The sequence below is a fragment of the Myxocyprinus asiaticus genome, chromosome 11 (genome assembly GCF_019703515.2).
Source record: "Myxocyprinus asiaticus isolate MX2 ecotype Aquarium Trade chromosome 11, UBuf_Myxa_2, whole genome shotgun sequence".
Classification (NCBI taxonomy): Eukaryota; Metazoa; Chordata; class Actinopteri; order Cypriniformes; family Catostomidae; genus Myxocyprinus; species Myxocyprinus asiaticus.
Window position 1 is genome coordinate 33,280,831 of NC_059354.1, and position 17,457 is coordinate 33,298,287.

Consider the following 17,457-nt stretch of genomic DNA (forward strand, 5'->3'; position numbering starts at 1 on the left):
AAGGATGTCTGTTTTGTGTACCTCTAATTTGCTATGAGGACACTACTGGTTAGTTTTAGGTGTTGTTTCAGGATAAGGATGTTTTGTTAACCTCTCATTTGATTTTTAGGACACTATTGGCTAGGTTCAGGTTAAAGTTTTTGGTTAGGGAGGTATGTTTTACTCATTTAAACCTCTATCTAATATTCACCTTTAAAACTTTGTCTGATTATGACACAATTTCACTCGCTTTTGGTGCCCCCCACTGGACATTTCACAGGGAAACAGCAGCAAAACATGTAATGAAGCAGTCAATTTTGTTTTGCAAAAATGTTGCCATGGTAACATCATTTTCATGAGAACAAGCTGTAAATTTGTGATATGCTCTTTTTTTCTTACAAGAAGCACTTATTGAGAGGTAACAAACCGATATGATCACACTGAATATCGGCATGCTGCTTCCAAATGTTTATGTACCCTGAAATCGACCCCATACTGCCAAATTACTGACAAGCGCCATCCCCCGTTACACATTTTTGCATAATTTAAAATGTGCTTACCTTTCTCTGTGGCACTACTAATAGCAAGTTGTGCAAGCAATCTTTGAGTCATGGATTCTGATGCCACAGAAACCAGGAAGTAATAGTACTCACATAAACAAAGGTAAGCATGATTTGGAGGTTGCATTTATGCCCTAAAATTCAATTTTTACTTCACCGACGATTAGGATTAGGGTTGGGGTTAGGGAGTAGAGTCAATACTAAAAATACAACTTTTTTTTTTTTCACCACAACTTGGACATTTCACCTCGACAGCTTCAGCCACTGGGGGCAGTTTTCAGAAACTTTAGCAGCAGAATTTCTGACCTCCTGTCACAGAATTAACAGTGTAATCAGTCTGAACAAATGCGCCAACCAGGGTTTACCAGTCACGGAACTAAACATTTTTGTCTTTTAATCCCCCACCCATTACAAGTCATATTTCAATTCTAACTAGTAATGTAAATGTCATTTCAACTAGTATGATCATTCAAAATATATATACAGTATATGTGCAATTTCACTTTGACTAGTCATAATTATGCTTTTACAAATAAGAAATTGTATTTTTAATAATGTTGTAGAATAGTTGTATAATGAATAGTAATAGTGAATAGTTAATCTTGAATTGAAAATGCAATTGTAAAGTTTTTACAAGTAAAAACTTGTTTGTAAATATATTAAAGTGCAAATCCATGTAAATCAATGGAGACAAAAGGCTAGTAAAAAAATATGTGAGACAGGAAGTGTTACCAGTCAAATTATGACTGCTCAAACCTGCATATTACATATCTTCAGTGAGAATTATTTCTCACTGAAGATATGGTGAAACTGTTGTGCTTCCTCCACATCGGGCAGCATATGTTGTTAGCTAATAACTGTGTGCTCTACGTGGTCTTCCTCAAGGGGGCGCTTGATTGCTCCACCATTTTGCTGCTTTAAAATCTTGCTTTTTATATATTGGGAGAGATTTGTTCACAAGAAAGCAATTTAGTTTAAATTAAATGAGATATTTATTTTGATTAAATATATTAAAGGGACAGTTCAAACAAAAATGAAAAGTAATTTATGTTCATGTCATTCCAAACCTGTATTACTTCCTTTCTTACATGGAACACACTTGTAAAAATGTTTGAAAAATGCTTTTCTTTTGTGTCCTATGAAAAAATGAAAGTCATAGAGGGTGAGTAAATAATAACAGAATTTGAACTGTTAGATAACCCTTTAATTCCAAGGAATGGTTCCTGAATGGAAATTTCAATACAATTATTTTAAAATATATTTATACAGTAATCAAAAATGTCAAGTGCTAGAAAAAGTATCAGATAACACATTACAATACCTTGCTGTCTCAGTAGCAGTCTGAACAAGAATTTACACACTAGTACTGACACTGAGAAATGTAGAGACACATGGGCCATTTACACAACAACGTTTTCAACTTTTTATGCGTTTTGGCTGTTCGTTTACACGACAATGGCGTTTTGGGGCCTGAAAACGCAAACTTTTCAAAAGTTTCAAAGTGCAAGTTTTTGAAAACGATGATGTCATGCGCACGCGTATTACGTGTTCAGTCTATAGGCATGCACGCAAGTACTTCAAACAACGCGCAAGACATTCTAAACTACAATGGCGGACTACAGGACTGTGTTTGTGCTGCTCAAGTCTTTTAGTAATAAAGCAGCCACATCGTCCGTCCAGACAAAATTGCTCGATGATTTCGCCATCTTCATTGTTTGTATGCACCGCTCTGTGGAAGAATGCTTATGTGCACAGGCGCGTAGTGTTTCTTTACAAAGTGACATCGCCAACTACTGGCCTGGCATGCATAATACAGCATGTTTAGTCGTTTTCGCAGATCCGTGTGAACGTGAAACTTTTCAAAAACGCAAAGGAATAACTTTTCCATTTTTAGTACAACATTGTCATGTAAACGTACCCATAGAGTGCAACAGTGCATGCCCCCTTTTTCAGCCATGTTGGTTTCTGAAGTATTTTTCCCATAAAAAATGTTCATAGGGATTTCATAAAAGTCTTCATTCAAGAGTTCTAAGCCATGAGCCAAACCAACCTGCTCTGAGGGGAATCGCAACATTACAAACATTTAATTGAAGCAAAAAAGTATTTGAAAATCGGACAAAAATACAAAGGTATAAGACTTGTGCACCTAAGGTCTTAAATGAGGGAATGAACTACAATCCCAAGAAGCATTGCGAATGACGTAATCAAATTATGCATTAAGTTATTAATTAAGTTAAATTATAAATTAAGTTGTTGATTGAAAATTGAGAATCAATATATTTAAAGTATATTTCAAAATATTCAGATATGTATACAAGTAGTTTGAGAGCGCAGGGTGACTGTCTCAGTTGCATAATTCGCAGTACGTCATTGAAGTGGGCAGTAGCTGGTGAGTTCTTTTGTCACAATTCTCTGATTGGTGGATCTTCCCCCTCAGGATCATGGGTAGTGAAGTTTTTCAACAGGAATTCTGCTATTAAGCATGATTTTACTTAATAAAAATTAAGTTGAAATAATATGGACTGATGGCATCAACAGGAGCATGTACCATCAATTAACAAACTTGGAACTCACTGAAGGTCTGTCTTTAAAGGATTATAAATTACCTTTAATAAATCTATTCTCCTATGGACAAAATGAATGGGATTTTTACTTCCAGAACCAAACTGTTGCGCTCTACTGAATTGAAAAAATACACACTAAAGAGTTAAATATTTATTATTCAGACAAATCATACCTGATCAATTAGAGATATCGCTTATTCTGCATATTTTATTTCTATGGCCGACAAGAACGTGTAGCATTTTGCCTTTTTTTCTGAAAGAACATTTAAGTTTAACTTCCCAATTTTTTTGTGCCATTCATCTGTCTTTCTCTCTGGCAGTCTTTTCCTCATTCTTTCTGTTGTCTCTTCTCTGTTTGAAAGCATCATTATTAACAAATATATTCAATTAGCACTAGGGCAGATGAGTAAACACTAACAGTACTCTTAATAATAGTAATTATCTATGAGCCTACAATAGTATCATTAGCAATTAACATGAGGGGAAAAAAATGCCAAAAGAGCGTACTATACTAAGAGTTTACACAAGACTGCAAACAGAATTGCAGACTCATAAGTTCAGCAGCCAATAATGGCGAGGAATAGTAACTTCCTAAAGGTCAGCATAAAATGTTGACAAAGCTTTCGAAGTGTAAATAGAAGGCTACAAAGCGCAGGGATTGTCAGTGATGATGGATGAATACGAAACTTAAAGACTAATGCAATTTTTCTTAACCAAAACCGTTTCATAGCTTAGAACCAGCACTGCAAAAAAGCAGGCGTACACTGCGTGAGTGCAGTGTGTTACAATACTGTCAGCTGCACTGCAGCAAAAATTACACAGCTCCACTAGCTCAGAGCCTTTCTGGAAAAAAGAGAGTGAGAGAGAAAGAGACTCTTCTACTCTCTCACACACACAGTCAAGCTGAGAGACAACTGTTCCGATTTCACGGGTTATTCAGATTGTTTGCAATCCAAACAGTACAACAGTTGCCCTCATGCTAAGCCAGCCAGCTATCATAGGTTACACCAGCACAAGCTACAGGCTAGGCTAGCACTAAAATACAGTACTTTACAGCTGAGGTGCGTAATGTCTGCGGCACTAGCACCACCAAACGTAATAACAACCATAAACACTGTTTTCAAACAGCTTTCCCAAATATGTCCTTTGTCTGACATGGGTCAAACAAACAGTTTTGCTGCCAACACACTCTCATGGCAAAATCATCAGGATTCGTACGACTTTACTAAATTTGGCTAATTCGTATGATATCGTGTGACTGCACTCGTTTGAATTCCTACGACTTTCACTACAGCCAATGACGTCGTTGGACATTGTTTCCATCTAATACGCGACAATTACTTGCTTCATCACAGGACATTCTTTCCATCTAATATGTGACAATTACTTGCTTCTGTCACACACAACAGCTTCCTATCATGTTTACACACTCTACTGATTGGTTAAGTTTAGATAAGAGGTTTGGGTAAGGGCATAATATTAATAAGTATGTCCTTAACGCCTCGTGCCCAGAACTCGCGCTTACTTCCGCATTAGACATCCGGGAATTTGAACATGATGAAGTCGTATGAGTTTATGCGAACAACATCATGCAAGACCATACGAAATAGCCAACTCGTAAATTATGTATGATTTTTCATGAGATCGGGTTGGTAATGCTATGTCTGGTTGGTCGGGAAGCTCAAACATACAGAGCAATGTTCCAACCAGGCCTCATGACAAGTCATCACAATACTGTAGTATGAGATGGCGAAACCGTAAGAAATCGAGTTGGCTTGTACAAAAACATACAACTTTTACTCCCATCAAGAAAAATAATCAAACCAACAATGTTATTACAATTTTCCCTAAGTTTAAACCCTAACTCAAACCTAAACCTAACCATAAAGTCAAAGAACCTATACCAAACCTTATACCTTACCATGATTTTAATAGGAAAATAACTTTTGTATACCACGGAAGAAAGAGAAATACTGGGGTTTGGAACATGACGAGGGAAGTGTATTACAGGTATTGACATACATCAGTCATTTGTATTGCATATATAAAAATAAAATTAGTAACCAAATTAGTTCTCTGACATTTTCTTTCTTAAAATAAACTGTTGGAAAGGAGGCTAGCTAAAATGTATGTTTTCTGTATTATCGATTTGAAGTTCTGTTTGTTGATTGGTTGGTCTCTACGTGGGAATAAAAGTTACTTTTTGTACAAACCAATTTGTACTACAGTATATCTTATTATTTAGCCATCTCGTACAAATTATTGCGAGTTGTTATGAGACTACATTAAATGTTCTGATAATGTCACAGAGCCATTGTATTTACACTTTCAGGGGGAAATCAACCTACGAATGGTTTACTCAGCGTCTCTGTATATTAGGCCGGGATAGGAAAAATTACACATCAGCTTTAAATAGCATTCATAAAAGCTGGGAATTTATGCAGAATTTTCTGATTCGATTCAATTCCAATTCGATTCAATATCTTTCAGTATCTTTCATCGATTTGTGTATATTTCAGTTATAATGTCCATTATGCTTACATATGAAAGAAATTATCTTACAGCTAATGCTGTATTGTAAATTATACTGGGGACCTTCTAACTACACTGTAAAAAAATAACTTTATTTTTACAGAGAAAATACAGTATAATTTATAAGTTATGAGTTATTTTTATAACTCATTCCACATTTTTCAATAAAGAGTTAAATTCCCTTAAAATACATTCATTCACACCAAATGTAAATTGTCTGTTACTTAAATTATTATGTTACTGAAAAAAAAAAAAAAACAGGCTTTCTCCTTTAAATGAAGGTAAATGTCATGATTTTCACATGTGAAATTTTCATTTTAACCTGTGATGTCTGAAAAAATGTATCCATAAAAAAGATTCCTTCCAGTGTAATAATATGTATTTTTTACAGAAATAATGTATAATTGAAAATTTTAATAAAAGTGTTAAATTCCCCTAAAAAAATGTATTCACACCAAATTTTCAGCAAATATTGCTCATTGAAATAAACAGATTTTACTTATAAAGTTATGTTTTGAACTTTACTTAATTTGATGCTACATTTACAAGACAATATATTGAGTTTATGCTGTATTCATACTAAATAAGAAACTCAACTTTTAATTTTGAGTGTTAAAATTCATTTCAAAATATAAAAGTCTGGGATAGGAGAAATTACACATCAGCTTTAAATAGCATTCAGCAGGACTGGGTGTTGATACAGAAATTCCCAATTTGATTTGATTCAGATTCACAAGCATTCGATTCAATTCAGTTTTGATTTCTGTTTGATTCGATATTGATTCATTTGGGTATATTTTAGTTATAATGTCCATTATGCCTTCATATAAAAGAAATGTATTATATGTGTTACTGAAAAAAAAAAAAAAAACAGGCATTCTCCTTTAAATGAAGGTAAATGTCATGATTTTCTCTATTTTGACCTGAGATATCTGTAAAAATATGTCAGTTTTTTTCTTCAGATTATTCTGTTGTAATAAAATTTATTTTAATAGAGAAAATACAGTATAATTTAACACTCATTCCACATTTCCACAATTGTGCATGGTTTACATGCATCATTTGTACTATTGATTTGATTCAGCACTGTCTCTTTAAGAGCGCACATTAACGAGAGTAGAGTCAAACGGCTTCTTAACAGCATCCATACTATGCGTGATTAGAATTATGCGTTTCTATTTTGATGTTTTTGGTTAACAACTAACTGTAATGCACAAAATGGATATTAACAGAGACATTATTCAATGATAAATGAATCGCGTGAATATTGTCTTTGGATACACATTACAGGGAAACCAAACTTTTACTCTCAACACGCAGTGATGCTGTGCTGATCTTAATCTCCACTATACTACTCTATCACTGCTGAGTGCAGTCTGGACATTTACCAGCCAGTGGCTAATCAAAGACATTTTTGGTCGCATGCGAGTTTTTACGCATTGCATCTGAAAATCAATGTTTTTACCCAGTATAAGCATTCTATATTATAATCACTGCTGTCTGTATTATGAGAAAAGGGGTGTAAAGTAGCATTGGTGAGTACATCAGAAAACCCACACTGGAGCCCTCCTGATTCCAAGAGGGAAAATCTGTAAGCACTTCTGGCAGATAAAAATGTCTGGCTGGTGCAGAAGAGTTGTTTTATTCCAACAGGGTGCAGCCTCCATTTCAACAAAAGGAAAAAATTCAACAAAATTTTTTTTTTTTTTTTTTTAAATGTAATCACAAAATGATATTTTTTGTTAGTGTTCCACTGCTGTAAAGACTGCTGTGTCAGGGTGTCTTTATTGACTTTCCAACTGAAGGCTGAAAAAAAAAAAGTACTCACATTACAACTACTACGGCTCAATTTTTAATTTGAGATGATTATAATTACAATGTACAATTTCCAAGGGCATGAAATAAAATCACCAAAATCGTGCATCACTGTGGTTAATACTCATAAAGCATGCAAAGAAAACGTCCTGGTCATATTTAACCCCAAATCAATACAAGAAAATTTGAAATTATATTTTGCAGAAAGAAAGTGAAGCCTACATTTAGAATAAGTACTTATACTTATATAAGGCTATATCATGGTAATAGTATATCATGGTAGTGAGTTTTCCATTGTAGTGAATTTATATTATTGCCGTTTTAACGGTATAGCTGAATCTCTACTGTCTTGACCGTTGCTCCTTATTAACAGGATAAGTAGACATGTTTGTGATTACTGCAGTTGTGGTGGCAATGATGATGACAACAACACGCAGGCCAGAAGAAAATGGCCTGTGGGCCATGTGTGTATTGAGTAGCGCTGTATTAGTGCAAGCTCCATGTGCCACTAAATTACTCCATTATCATGTGACCTGGATAGACAAGACTGATGTAACAAGGACACAGGACTTTTTCAGTGAATGTGATTACCAGAAATTACATTTTAAGGGAATTATTTACCAAACCATTAGGCATGACAGTGATGCTTGCTTGAGGCATTTGATAGGCTCCAATCATTTACCATGCCAATGAAATTGTACAGGCTGTGAAACTGTACAACATGTAATATTGTGTGGATAGATCTGGCTTGTATATGTATCCGTATGCTTTCCTCCATATGCAATTTGAAAATATTGCTTCTTGACACATCAAAAATTAAAGGGGTCATGTCATGAAATTATTATTATTTTTTTTTTTTTTACTTTATTATTTCATAACATTGTAGCCTGTTTCATTATCTTTTTCCACCCTGTCTCTTGCCCTCTGTCTGAAACGCTTGTCCACCTAATTGGCTAACATCTTTGAAGAGCAAACACCCCTGACAGCCTGAGGTAGAACATATCTACTCTACAAAATATTAAAGGAAGATTTAGTTAAAATGCCTTCAGTATAGAATATGATCCACTTTTACAATTGTAAACATTATTGTACATTTCTTTCCAAGAGCAATCAAACTCTGCCTGCTTCACTCTGCCGAGTGCCGCTGTAGCATGGAGCCACAAGAGCAACTTGATAGCAGCTTTATGTAAATATCCACTGTGTCTAATGAGTTGCAGAGGGGCTGTGGTCTGTCCATTTTAATTTGACTGCTCTATATGTAAAGTATATTCCATTTATAAAGGTAGGGAGAAATATGAGCAACAAACACATAGGCATCACAGAAACATTGCCTTGTCATTGCTCGAGTTTAAGAAGCACTTTTAGAGACTAAGAACAACTCATCACTGCAGCATGCTGCAGGTGTATTTCAGAAAGAAAAATGAGACATTGTTATTCTATATTTCCTTTAGACCAAAATGTTAATCAGCTTGGACATTTTTCCTATAATTCACCCTAGTACACTGCAACTGCTGACAACTACCAGTTTTACTTTGGTAACAGCAAATTAGTTCATAAAGTGGCCATAAAGCCTTTTAGCTGCACAATAACAATGTCTAAAGTTTCATTATGTTGACTCAGCAGAGTTCAAATTGTTGCCGTTGTCAACTTTCTTGATATCAATGATTAAAAATTCCATGAGAGACACTATAAAATATGCCTACTTTCAGCTGAGTTTTAATTAGTATGTTTTGCAATATTTTGTATTTCAAATATATTACTTCAGCAGCAACAATACATTTTTCACATGAGAACTGCATGACGCAAATGGCACAACGGCAATTTCAGATATTACAAGACCCAGCAGGATCTTTTTTACCCATTAGTGCAAAGTGCGCAATAGAAACATTTACTAGCTAAAGAGGCAATGCTGCCATGGCCATGAACAAAAGAAAAATAAATATTCAAAACAAACGAGCCAAGAGTGTGAGAAAATGGTGACAGCATGAATTAGATTAAAGAGCACCTATTATGTTTTTTCAAATATTGCCTTTCATGTAGTGTGTTATATAGCTGTTTGTGAATGTAAAAAAAGTCTGCAAAGATTCAAAAATCAAAGTGCACGACAAATGGAGTTACTGACTCCCAAAAGAAACAGAACCAATTCTGAAACGAGTCGTTAGTAATTCCAGACTTACTTCCTGTACTACTTACTTAATTTGTTAACAAAAAACCCACCTCTGGTCTTCATTGGCTGCTCGCGAACAGCTTTGACCCGCCCTCAAACACAACACTAAGCGGTAGACCAATCACAACAGACTGGGACATCTGACCAATCAGAGCAGAGTAGGCTCTCTGAAAGGAGTTTAGAATGAATCCTTTAGAACGAGTCATTTTTGACACTGGGAAAAAAGGTAATGCTGCAATTTAAATTATGAGCAAATTAAAGTGTTTTTTGACCTTGGATGCATGTAAATCTACTGTATGAGACCTTTAAAACAAAATTAGGCATGTTTAAAAACCATAATAGGTGCTCTTTAAGTCACTCTGAGCAGAACCCCAAATGGGCTTCACCAATTACAACATTCTACACGCTGTATATTATGATTCCTGTTGCTACACACTTTTTCCTATATTTGCCATTTCTTTTCTACACATCATGAACTTGTGAAGTTCAGGGTATGATTTACGGAGTTTGAGTCACACGGCCGATTCACCTGGATTATGTAATGCCAATTTTCAATCTAATCCTGACAAAAAGCAACTTGTCTTACCACTGAGGTCCAACTGGGATATGCAAAGAACACATGGCTAAACCAGGTAATTCCTGACAGATCCAGCACTAGCACTGTGTCCAACTGAATACTAGCTGTTTGAGAAGATGACCCCAGTGTTCATGAGAATCCCATTCTTCACACCAACACGTAAGGACACTCACACTAACAACTATTGTCAACTACACACAGAAACTTTAAGAGTAAAAATAAACACATGAACATTAAGAGATATGAAATAGTTATAGTGCAGTATACATAATATAAAGTCTTTTCATTTCTGATAAGTACAAACATTTATGAAAACACTTTAAGATTTTTAAGATTCTACGTGTTGTAAATAAATCCTATCATTTTAAAATTCATCAATTCAAACGCATCTCTTAGAAAACAGGATCTTTTTTCACAGCAAACTCCAAATAAAGTTATCTAATAATAAATATAATGTGGCAGTAGTTTTACTACGTTTTATTTAAATTGTATTTGTTTATTCTGAATGTGTAACTGAATGCTGCTGTTACTGAAAAGCTTAAAGTAACGTTAGCTTCATTTGTATCTTTGTATTTATATTATTGTATTACTACCTTTTTACTTGCTGTGAATAATTACTTTAAAAGCCTGAAGCAATATTTACTTAAGAAACACTTGAAGGCTACATGTCATTGTTTTAATGTAATTTGTTAATATTTATTTATGTTCAACTTTTACATAAAGGAGTGTGCTCAAGCATACTTCTGTATTTATTCATTCATTAATAAATTTTTCGGTGGTTAGGTTCAATGATAAAACAAAGCCATTGTCTTGCAAAAGTTTGGGAACCACTGCTCTAGAAAACACACACACATTTGCTGGACGATCCTGAAATTCTTTAAGCATGATTTGAACTAAAGAACCAACATTTATGTATGATACCACTGTTCTCATTATTGCTGATATGACATATGTTATTAAAGCATAAACTTGGCATACAGTTTTGGAAATTTCAGTTTGTCCCCACCTAAGCAGAATGGAGCTTTACTTCATGACTAGAAAAATGACTAGCTTTGGGGCGTTACCAAGATGGCTGCTGAGTGAACCAATTTGCTCCACAATTAGGGTTGCCACCCATCTTTAATGCCATACAGACTCTAGCAGGTTGAGAACCAACCTGTGTTTACCTTGGTTCTGAGGCATCAGCAAACACAAACCTTTGTGGCAATTCATTTTGCCAAGTGCAAAATTTTGTCCCTGCCAGGCAAACAGTAGCCAACAAAAGGCTATCAGAAAGTGACATTACCTTTAGATGTTAATCGGCTCATTTAGTGTCACCTACCAATAATTCTAGTACAACTTCTGACAATTATGCAACGCATTTTATTTTGGTAACAGCAAATTTGTTTCATTACATTGACTAATTTGTTCATGTGATGGCTCAAATTGATGATTTAAAAAGTTTCGTATAAAACATATTTGAATAAATTTGACCTCTGCTCAACACTGTCACATCGCCAACGGTCGCTGTCACTCATGTTGCCTCTAATCACCAACTGTCAAAACTTCTGGCCGCTTTAACTGTCTGTGTGAACATCACTTTACAGCTGGAAGACAAACTGGAAGACATCATCCATACCACTGAAGCTCTCCAGTCACTTGTCACTGGTGTTCCTTTGACCTAGTCAAGAGTCCTAGATAGTGATTATTGATTATGATTACGTCTTCACCACCTTCAGTGCAACTTACTGTAACTCAACAGGTAGTGAGGTAGTCTGTTGAGAGGGAAGGACAAAGGAAAAGGGGAAAAAAGTGAAAAGATTAAACTCATTCAAAAGACAAAACATAAAATACACAAAAAAATACAATCCTATTTTATATATATATATATATATATATATATATATATATATATATATATATATATATATAGCATAAAGCGTGTACAGGTGTGAAAATGTTCTTGAAGAATGTTGAGGTAATTAATTAACCAGGTTTATAAGTAATGTAATTCATTCCAGAGATTAGAGCATATAATTTCAGATTCTGGTATCAATTGTAGAGGAAATACAAAGGTTTTGCAGAACCAGCCCAAGAAAAGTTTTGTATGTGGGTTCGTAACTGGGTTGCATTTAAGTACATTGATGGCAAATCTGTTGGCAGAACAGAACATCTATAGCTGCTCAAGGGCACCTTTACCTGAACATCTATACTGGACATCACTGTATGGAAAGGATGGTAATTTGGATCAGGGTCAGATTGGCAGTCAGAGCATAAAAGGATTAAGTACAGTAAAAAAAAGAAGCCTAGATTAGAAAAGTAAAGTGCTATCTAGCCAGTTTCCTAAGTATTTGTAGGATATGATTTAAGATTTGAGCCAAAACAAATATAGCAACCCAAGGTTGGAGGTGTTCAAACTTCTAAAAGTCAAACAGATTAAAATCATTAACAGTATTTACAGTTACATCAATAAGTACAGAGGTTAAAACGAAGTGAATTAGCAATGTAATCATATAAGTTGTTGAAAACAAACACACTGTTCTAACCAGGTGGGATGCATAAAGCTACATGATAAACTGAAAAAAAAAACACAAAAAAACAGCTATGACGGTAAGGGGCAAAAAGGATATTATGCCAGTAACTTCTATAGCGGTGCTAAGGCAAGAATCACTATTACTATTGCTCATACTTAAGGTGTGAGATTTGAACAAACTCCTAATCCTAAGTATCAAACTTCATTATGTCACTCGTCACAAACCATTTGCGCTACGTACATGAACATAACCACAAATCGTGCGGCTTGTTAAGGTCTGCTATTACTTTTGTAAGCAAACAGGCCTACAATTTTTCCCTAGCAGATGATAAAATGAACAAAACAAAAACTATAGATTTACAACGAAGGAGGGGCCCGAGCTAAATCGTGGCACTATAATATCAAAAAGACATGGGGGTAGGCTCTTTTGACTTGGCCCAGTAAGCAATTATCTAACAACCACCTAGCAATTCCTTCGCAATATTTCAAAGCATTTCTATTTTACCTCACAGCATTATATAGTTATATTGATATTCTAATGCCAGGACATAATATTTTTTATTACATTTTTCACATTAAATACAAACAACGCAATGAGCTAAGAATATAAGTCTACAACTAGATTCATTTCTAAAGATTTCCCCCCTTACAGCCTGGCAGCATGCAAGGATTGTTGTGCTACAATAAACACAGGAGGGATTTACTTCAGTGAAATTAAGCCACAACTCAAAAGCACTACAACAGAAACACAAGCAATCGCACTTTTAATTTGTGGGTTGTGATGTGGACCAACAACAAACATGTCTGTCATTCCAAAACACATGAAACTGACAACACAAAAGGACTCTTGACCACAAGCAGATAAAAATCCCTGTTTGGATCTGTAGTACAAGCAGCTATTGGACTTGCCCATGCTCCCCTTAACAGTCTCTGTATTTGGTACAGACTGAACTGACTCGAATGTGTGTGTGTGTGTGTGTGTGTGTGTGTGTGTGTGTGTGTGGGCAGGTTTAAGTGGTTTACGAGGACTTTGTTTTAGGTTACAAATTGGTAATTACAAGGGTATTATGCTATAAATGTGGTTTATGAGGACATTTCTAGTGTCCCCATAATACAAATCGCTTAAAAAAACATACTAAACGATGTTTTATTGAAAATGTAAAAATGAAAGTTTTTTGTGAGGGTTAGGTTTAGGAGTAGGGTTAGGGTTAGGGGATATAATCTATAGTTCATACAGTATAAAATCAATATGTCTATGGAGAGTCCTCATAATGATAGCTCACAAATGAAGTTCACAAAGTGTCTGCAAATGTACTCTCCTTTAATAATATTTCACCACAAGATGTTACAACAGGATCCAGCCTGCCAATTCTGTAGAGGAATGATCTAACAAAGTCATATGACACATGGATTCTAAAAATAAACGCCGAATGAGAACAGTCACCCTAAACAGATTGTCTAAATGAAAAAAAGAGTCATTTGAGTCTCATAAAAGAACAAGAACCAAAAAAAAGCAACAACAATTGCTACTTCTTGGGACAAAAGTTCAGCATCCCCACTCCTGTGTCGCAGTGGAGCACGTTCTTTAATGTCATACAGACTCTAGCAGGTTGAGAACCAACCTGTGTTTACCTCAGTTCTGAGGCATCAGCAAACACAAACCTTTGTGGCAATTCATTTTGCCAAGTGCAAGATTTTGTCCCTGCCAGGCAAACAGTAGCCAACACAAGGCTATCAGAAAGTGCCATCTGCTGGAACAGAAGGCAGCCATGGAAACCACAAATGGAAAAAAAACTCTGGATAAGCACTGCCTTCTATATCTAAAAAGAGCAAGGATCAAGGGAAAGTTTCATATGAGAAGGTGTTACCTGATAGAACTGAGACACATTTATACACTATTTTGAATACAACAGAAAACTATTCTGATGCCATGGCATAAACCTGCTGCATGTTATGTTTCTAAAAATATATAGCCTGTTTGCCATAGACTATAACCAGCAGGCCGCAGCAGCACTCTGCTCTCTTTATTAATGTTACGCTGCTAAGATTGTAATAGCCGTGATAAATTAATCAAAATCCTCACACTTTGCTACTTCTAATCACTGACAGAATAAAGAGAATGATGGTTTCATCACCCTGGCCACGGAGAGACAATCACTGCTGTCTAAAATGAATCTTTGGTCCTAAACTGTATTTTACTGTAGTGAGTAACTAATATCATTTTCTACCTGAAAGAGGCCTAAATTCATCTATTGTCTATAGAGATTCGTCCCATAAATGTATTGATGTACTAATCAATATAGCCATTAAAATACCTACAGGCTAAGATTTAATCATTTTATGTGACGCTTGCGATGTCATAATTTAGAGATATATGTTTTAACTATTATGATATAGGGTCTTGGCAATGTACTGTCGTTCCGGTTAAGAAGGCAACCAGTTTGCTGGCATTGTTCTCAAAGTGTTAGTTATGTGAGGAAGTTGGTAGAGCAACATCAAATGTATGCAAGAAGGTCCCCATTAACAATGCATGTCAATGCTTCTGGAACATAAAATGATGCGGTATAGTATAGGCAATTACAGACAAAAGTGTTAAGAATGAAAGACTACATTAAACTACAACCAAAGAACGATTGTGTCATGTCAGCATGAGAAAACTGCTATGATCTACTACGCTGCAGTGCAAACGTCTCGGAAAGAAGGTGCCAACACCAACTTAGGACTCCCACCCGTCCTGTTGTGCTCAGCACAGTTTTCCATTGTGTCCATAGTTGTCAACAGCTTTAATGAAATAAAAATGCGCAAGTATGCCCTGCAGTCTGCCTTGCTGTGATTTGGTTTTTTCAACCTCTATCAAACAAATGGACAGCAAAACATGATGGCCACTGTATAGATTATGACTTGTTTGGACTGATGTTAACTGCAAGTAAATGATTTCTTTTTGGAAGAATACGTAGTTTATCCGGTGATAAAAAGAGACAAATGACATGAGTTGACCGTGACATTGACTGAATAATATGAGCAGGTCTTTGTGTTGTAAATGATCATGTGAAAAGAAATGCAGCACGCCAAAGCCAAAAAGCAGCATCACTTTAAGTGATACAGGACTGAATGCTGCAGCATCCCTGAAATGAACCCAGAGGCTCCTTTCACAAACATATGGCCCAAGTGTGGGGGAGAAACACTGTCACACCTGTTTTACCCATGCAAAACTGCATACCTGTGGGATTTAGTTCAAAAAGTTGATTGGTAAAGCCTTTATTTAAGCTTCGGTTCCAATAGTTAACTCTAATGTCTCTGATTGGTCTCACCACTACAGCATAAGTTATCCTCTGTTTGCCTGCATTCACTGACTTGCTGCACAAATTCGACTGCAGATCAGCACACAGAGGAGGAGGAGAAGACGTGCAGGAAAATCAATGCAATGGCTCTTACCACTTGGGTTCTTGTTCTTCTTAAGACTCTTGCCACAAAGACACTGCAGCATATGCGTTCCTTTGCTGAAAATGTTCCAAAGAAACCACATTGATTTGGGCGAGGAGCGATCCAACAGCTTAGACACCCTGATAAAAAACAGATCCCTGCGGTTGCATAATAATAAGAACACAATGGGATGCTCAGTTTCTAACAGTATCATAGAAAAATATGTATTCCTATCCAAGCGTCTTCATGCAAGTGGTAAAATATGCTCTTGGCAAATCACAGGTATTCTGCTTATTAATAAAGGCTGGTCGGTCATAAAAATAGATACTCTATAAATTGCACGTGCTACAGAAGGGGTAACGTGCAGCCCGTTATAAACTAACGTGAAAGACACGGCGAATTTTTCCGCTCCCTTTTAGTTCATCACTCAGCTGAATGGTGAATGTGCACAGCATCAGAAGCCTGGAGGGGATGCATCCCATTTAAAAGCAGCGATACCTCCGAGCAAAGCGCACATTTCCAGCATCAGGTCAGTTTTTCTCAGGGAAGTCTTCCTGAAACCTGCTGTTGCTGCTGCTGCCGCTGGTCAGTAATATCCATGAGCTTTCATCAATGTCAAAGCACTGCACGATCAGACCCGAGCAGTGATGCTGATGCTGAGGATGCTCTCGCGGTTGGAGTGTTGGAGCTTGATATGTCACCTGTGCATTATACTGATCCCGTTTCCTCCCGAGAAGTATCTCAAACGTATTCCTCTTTGCCTTGGACCTGTGTTGGGTTTAGACAAGGAGGAGGAGGGGTTGAATTGAAAGATTGGCTTTCCATTACGTAAAACACGTGGTTTGGGTTCAGTCATTTCACTGACGCTTTCGGCATTTCGCTGTAGAGTAGCGTTGGATAGTCCGATTCATTATAGGGAATCGATTCGTTCGAACGGTGCGTTTTAATTAACCAGTTCATTTGAGTCATCTCAAAAGTGTTCGGCATGCGACATTTTGCGTTTCATTGTTTTGCAGTTAAATGAATAGGCTCGGTTTAAACGACGTTCTTTAAATGAGGGTATTGTATTGGTTGTATGTGTTGCAGTTTTTATTCTCCTGCCCTAAAGCCTAATTTATACAATGGAAGAAGCCGAACTTTTTTCTCGTGAACGAAGTAAAATACCTTAGGCGAACGAAGCCTACTGCGCGCGTCGTCGTTTTTAAATTAGTTCCCTGAGGAAAATAAATTAATAAATAAGCTCATGTCTAAACAACAAGGAGGATTAGTTTTAACCAGTCAAAAATGCTCTAGGACTTCTAGCCGAGTTCCCTGAGGTCAAGAATTTC

At 36.1% G+C, this 17,457-nt stretch overlaps 1 protein-coding gene across 1 annotated transcript in view; it reads right to left on the bottom strand.

The window, feature by feature from the left end:
• Positions 1 to 16,856, bottom strand: part of LOC127448452 (fibroblast growth factor 14) — a 152,636-nt gene extending 135,780 nt beyond the window's left edge. The window contains exon 1 of the mRNA XM_051710975.1: positions 16,142 to 16,856. Within this exon, the coding sequence (XP_051566935.1) occupies positions 16,142 to 16,343 (202 nt within the window). The 5' untranslated portion in view covers positions 16,344 to 16,856. The remainder of the gene's footprint in view (positions 1 to 16,141) is intronic.
• Positions 16,857 to 17,457: the final 601 nt, after the last annotated feature.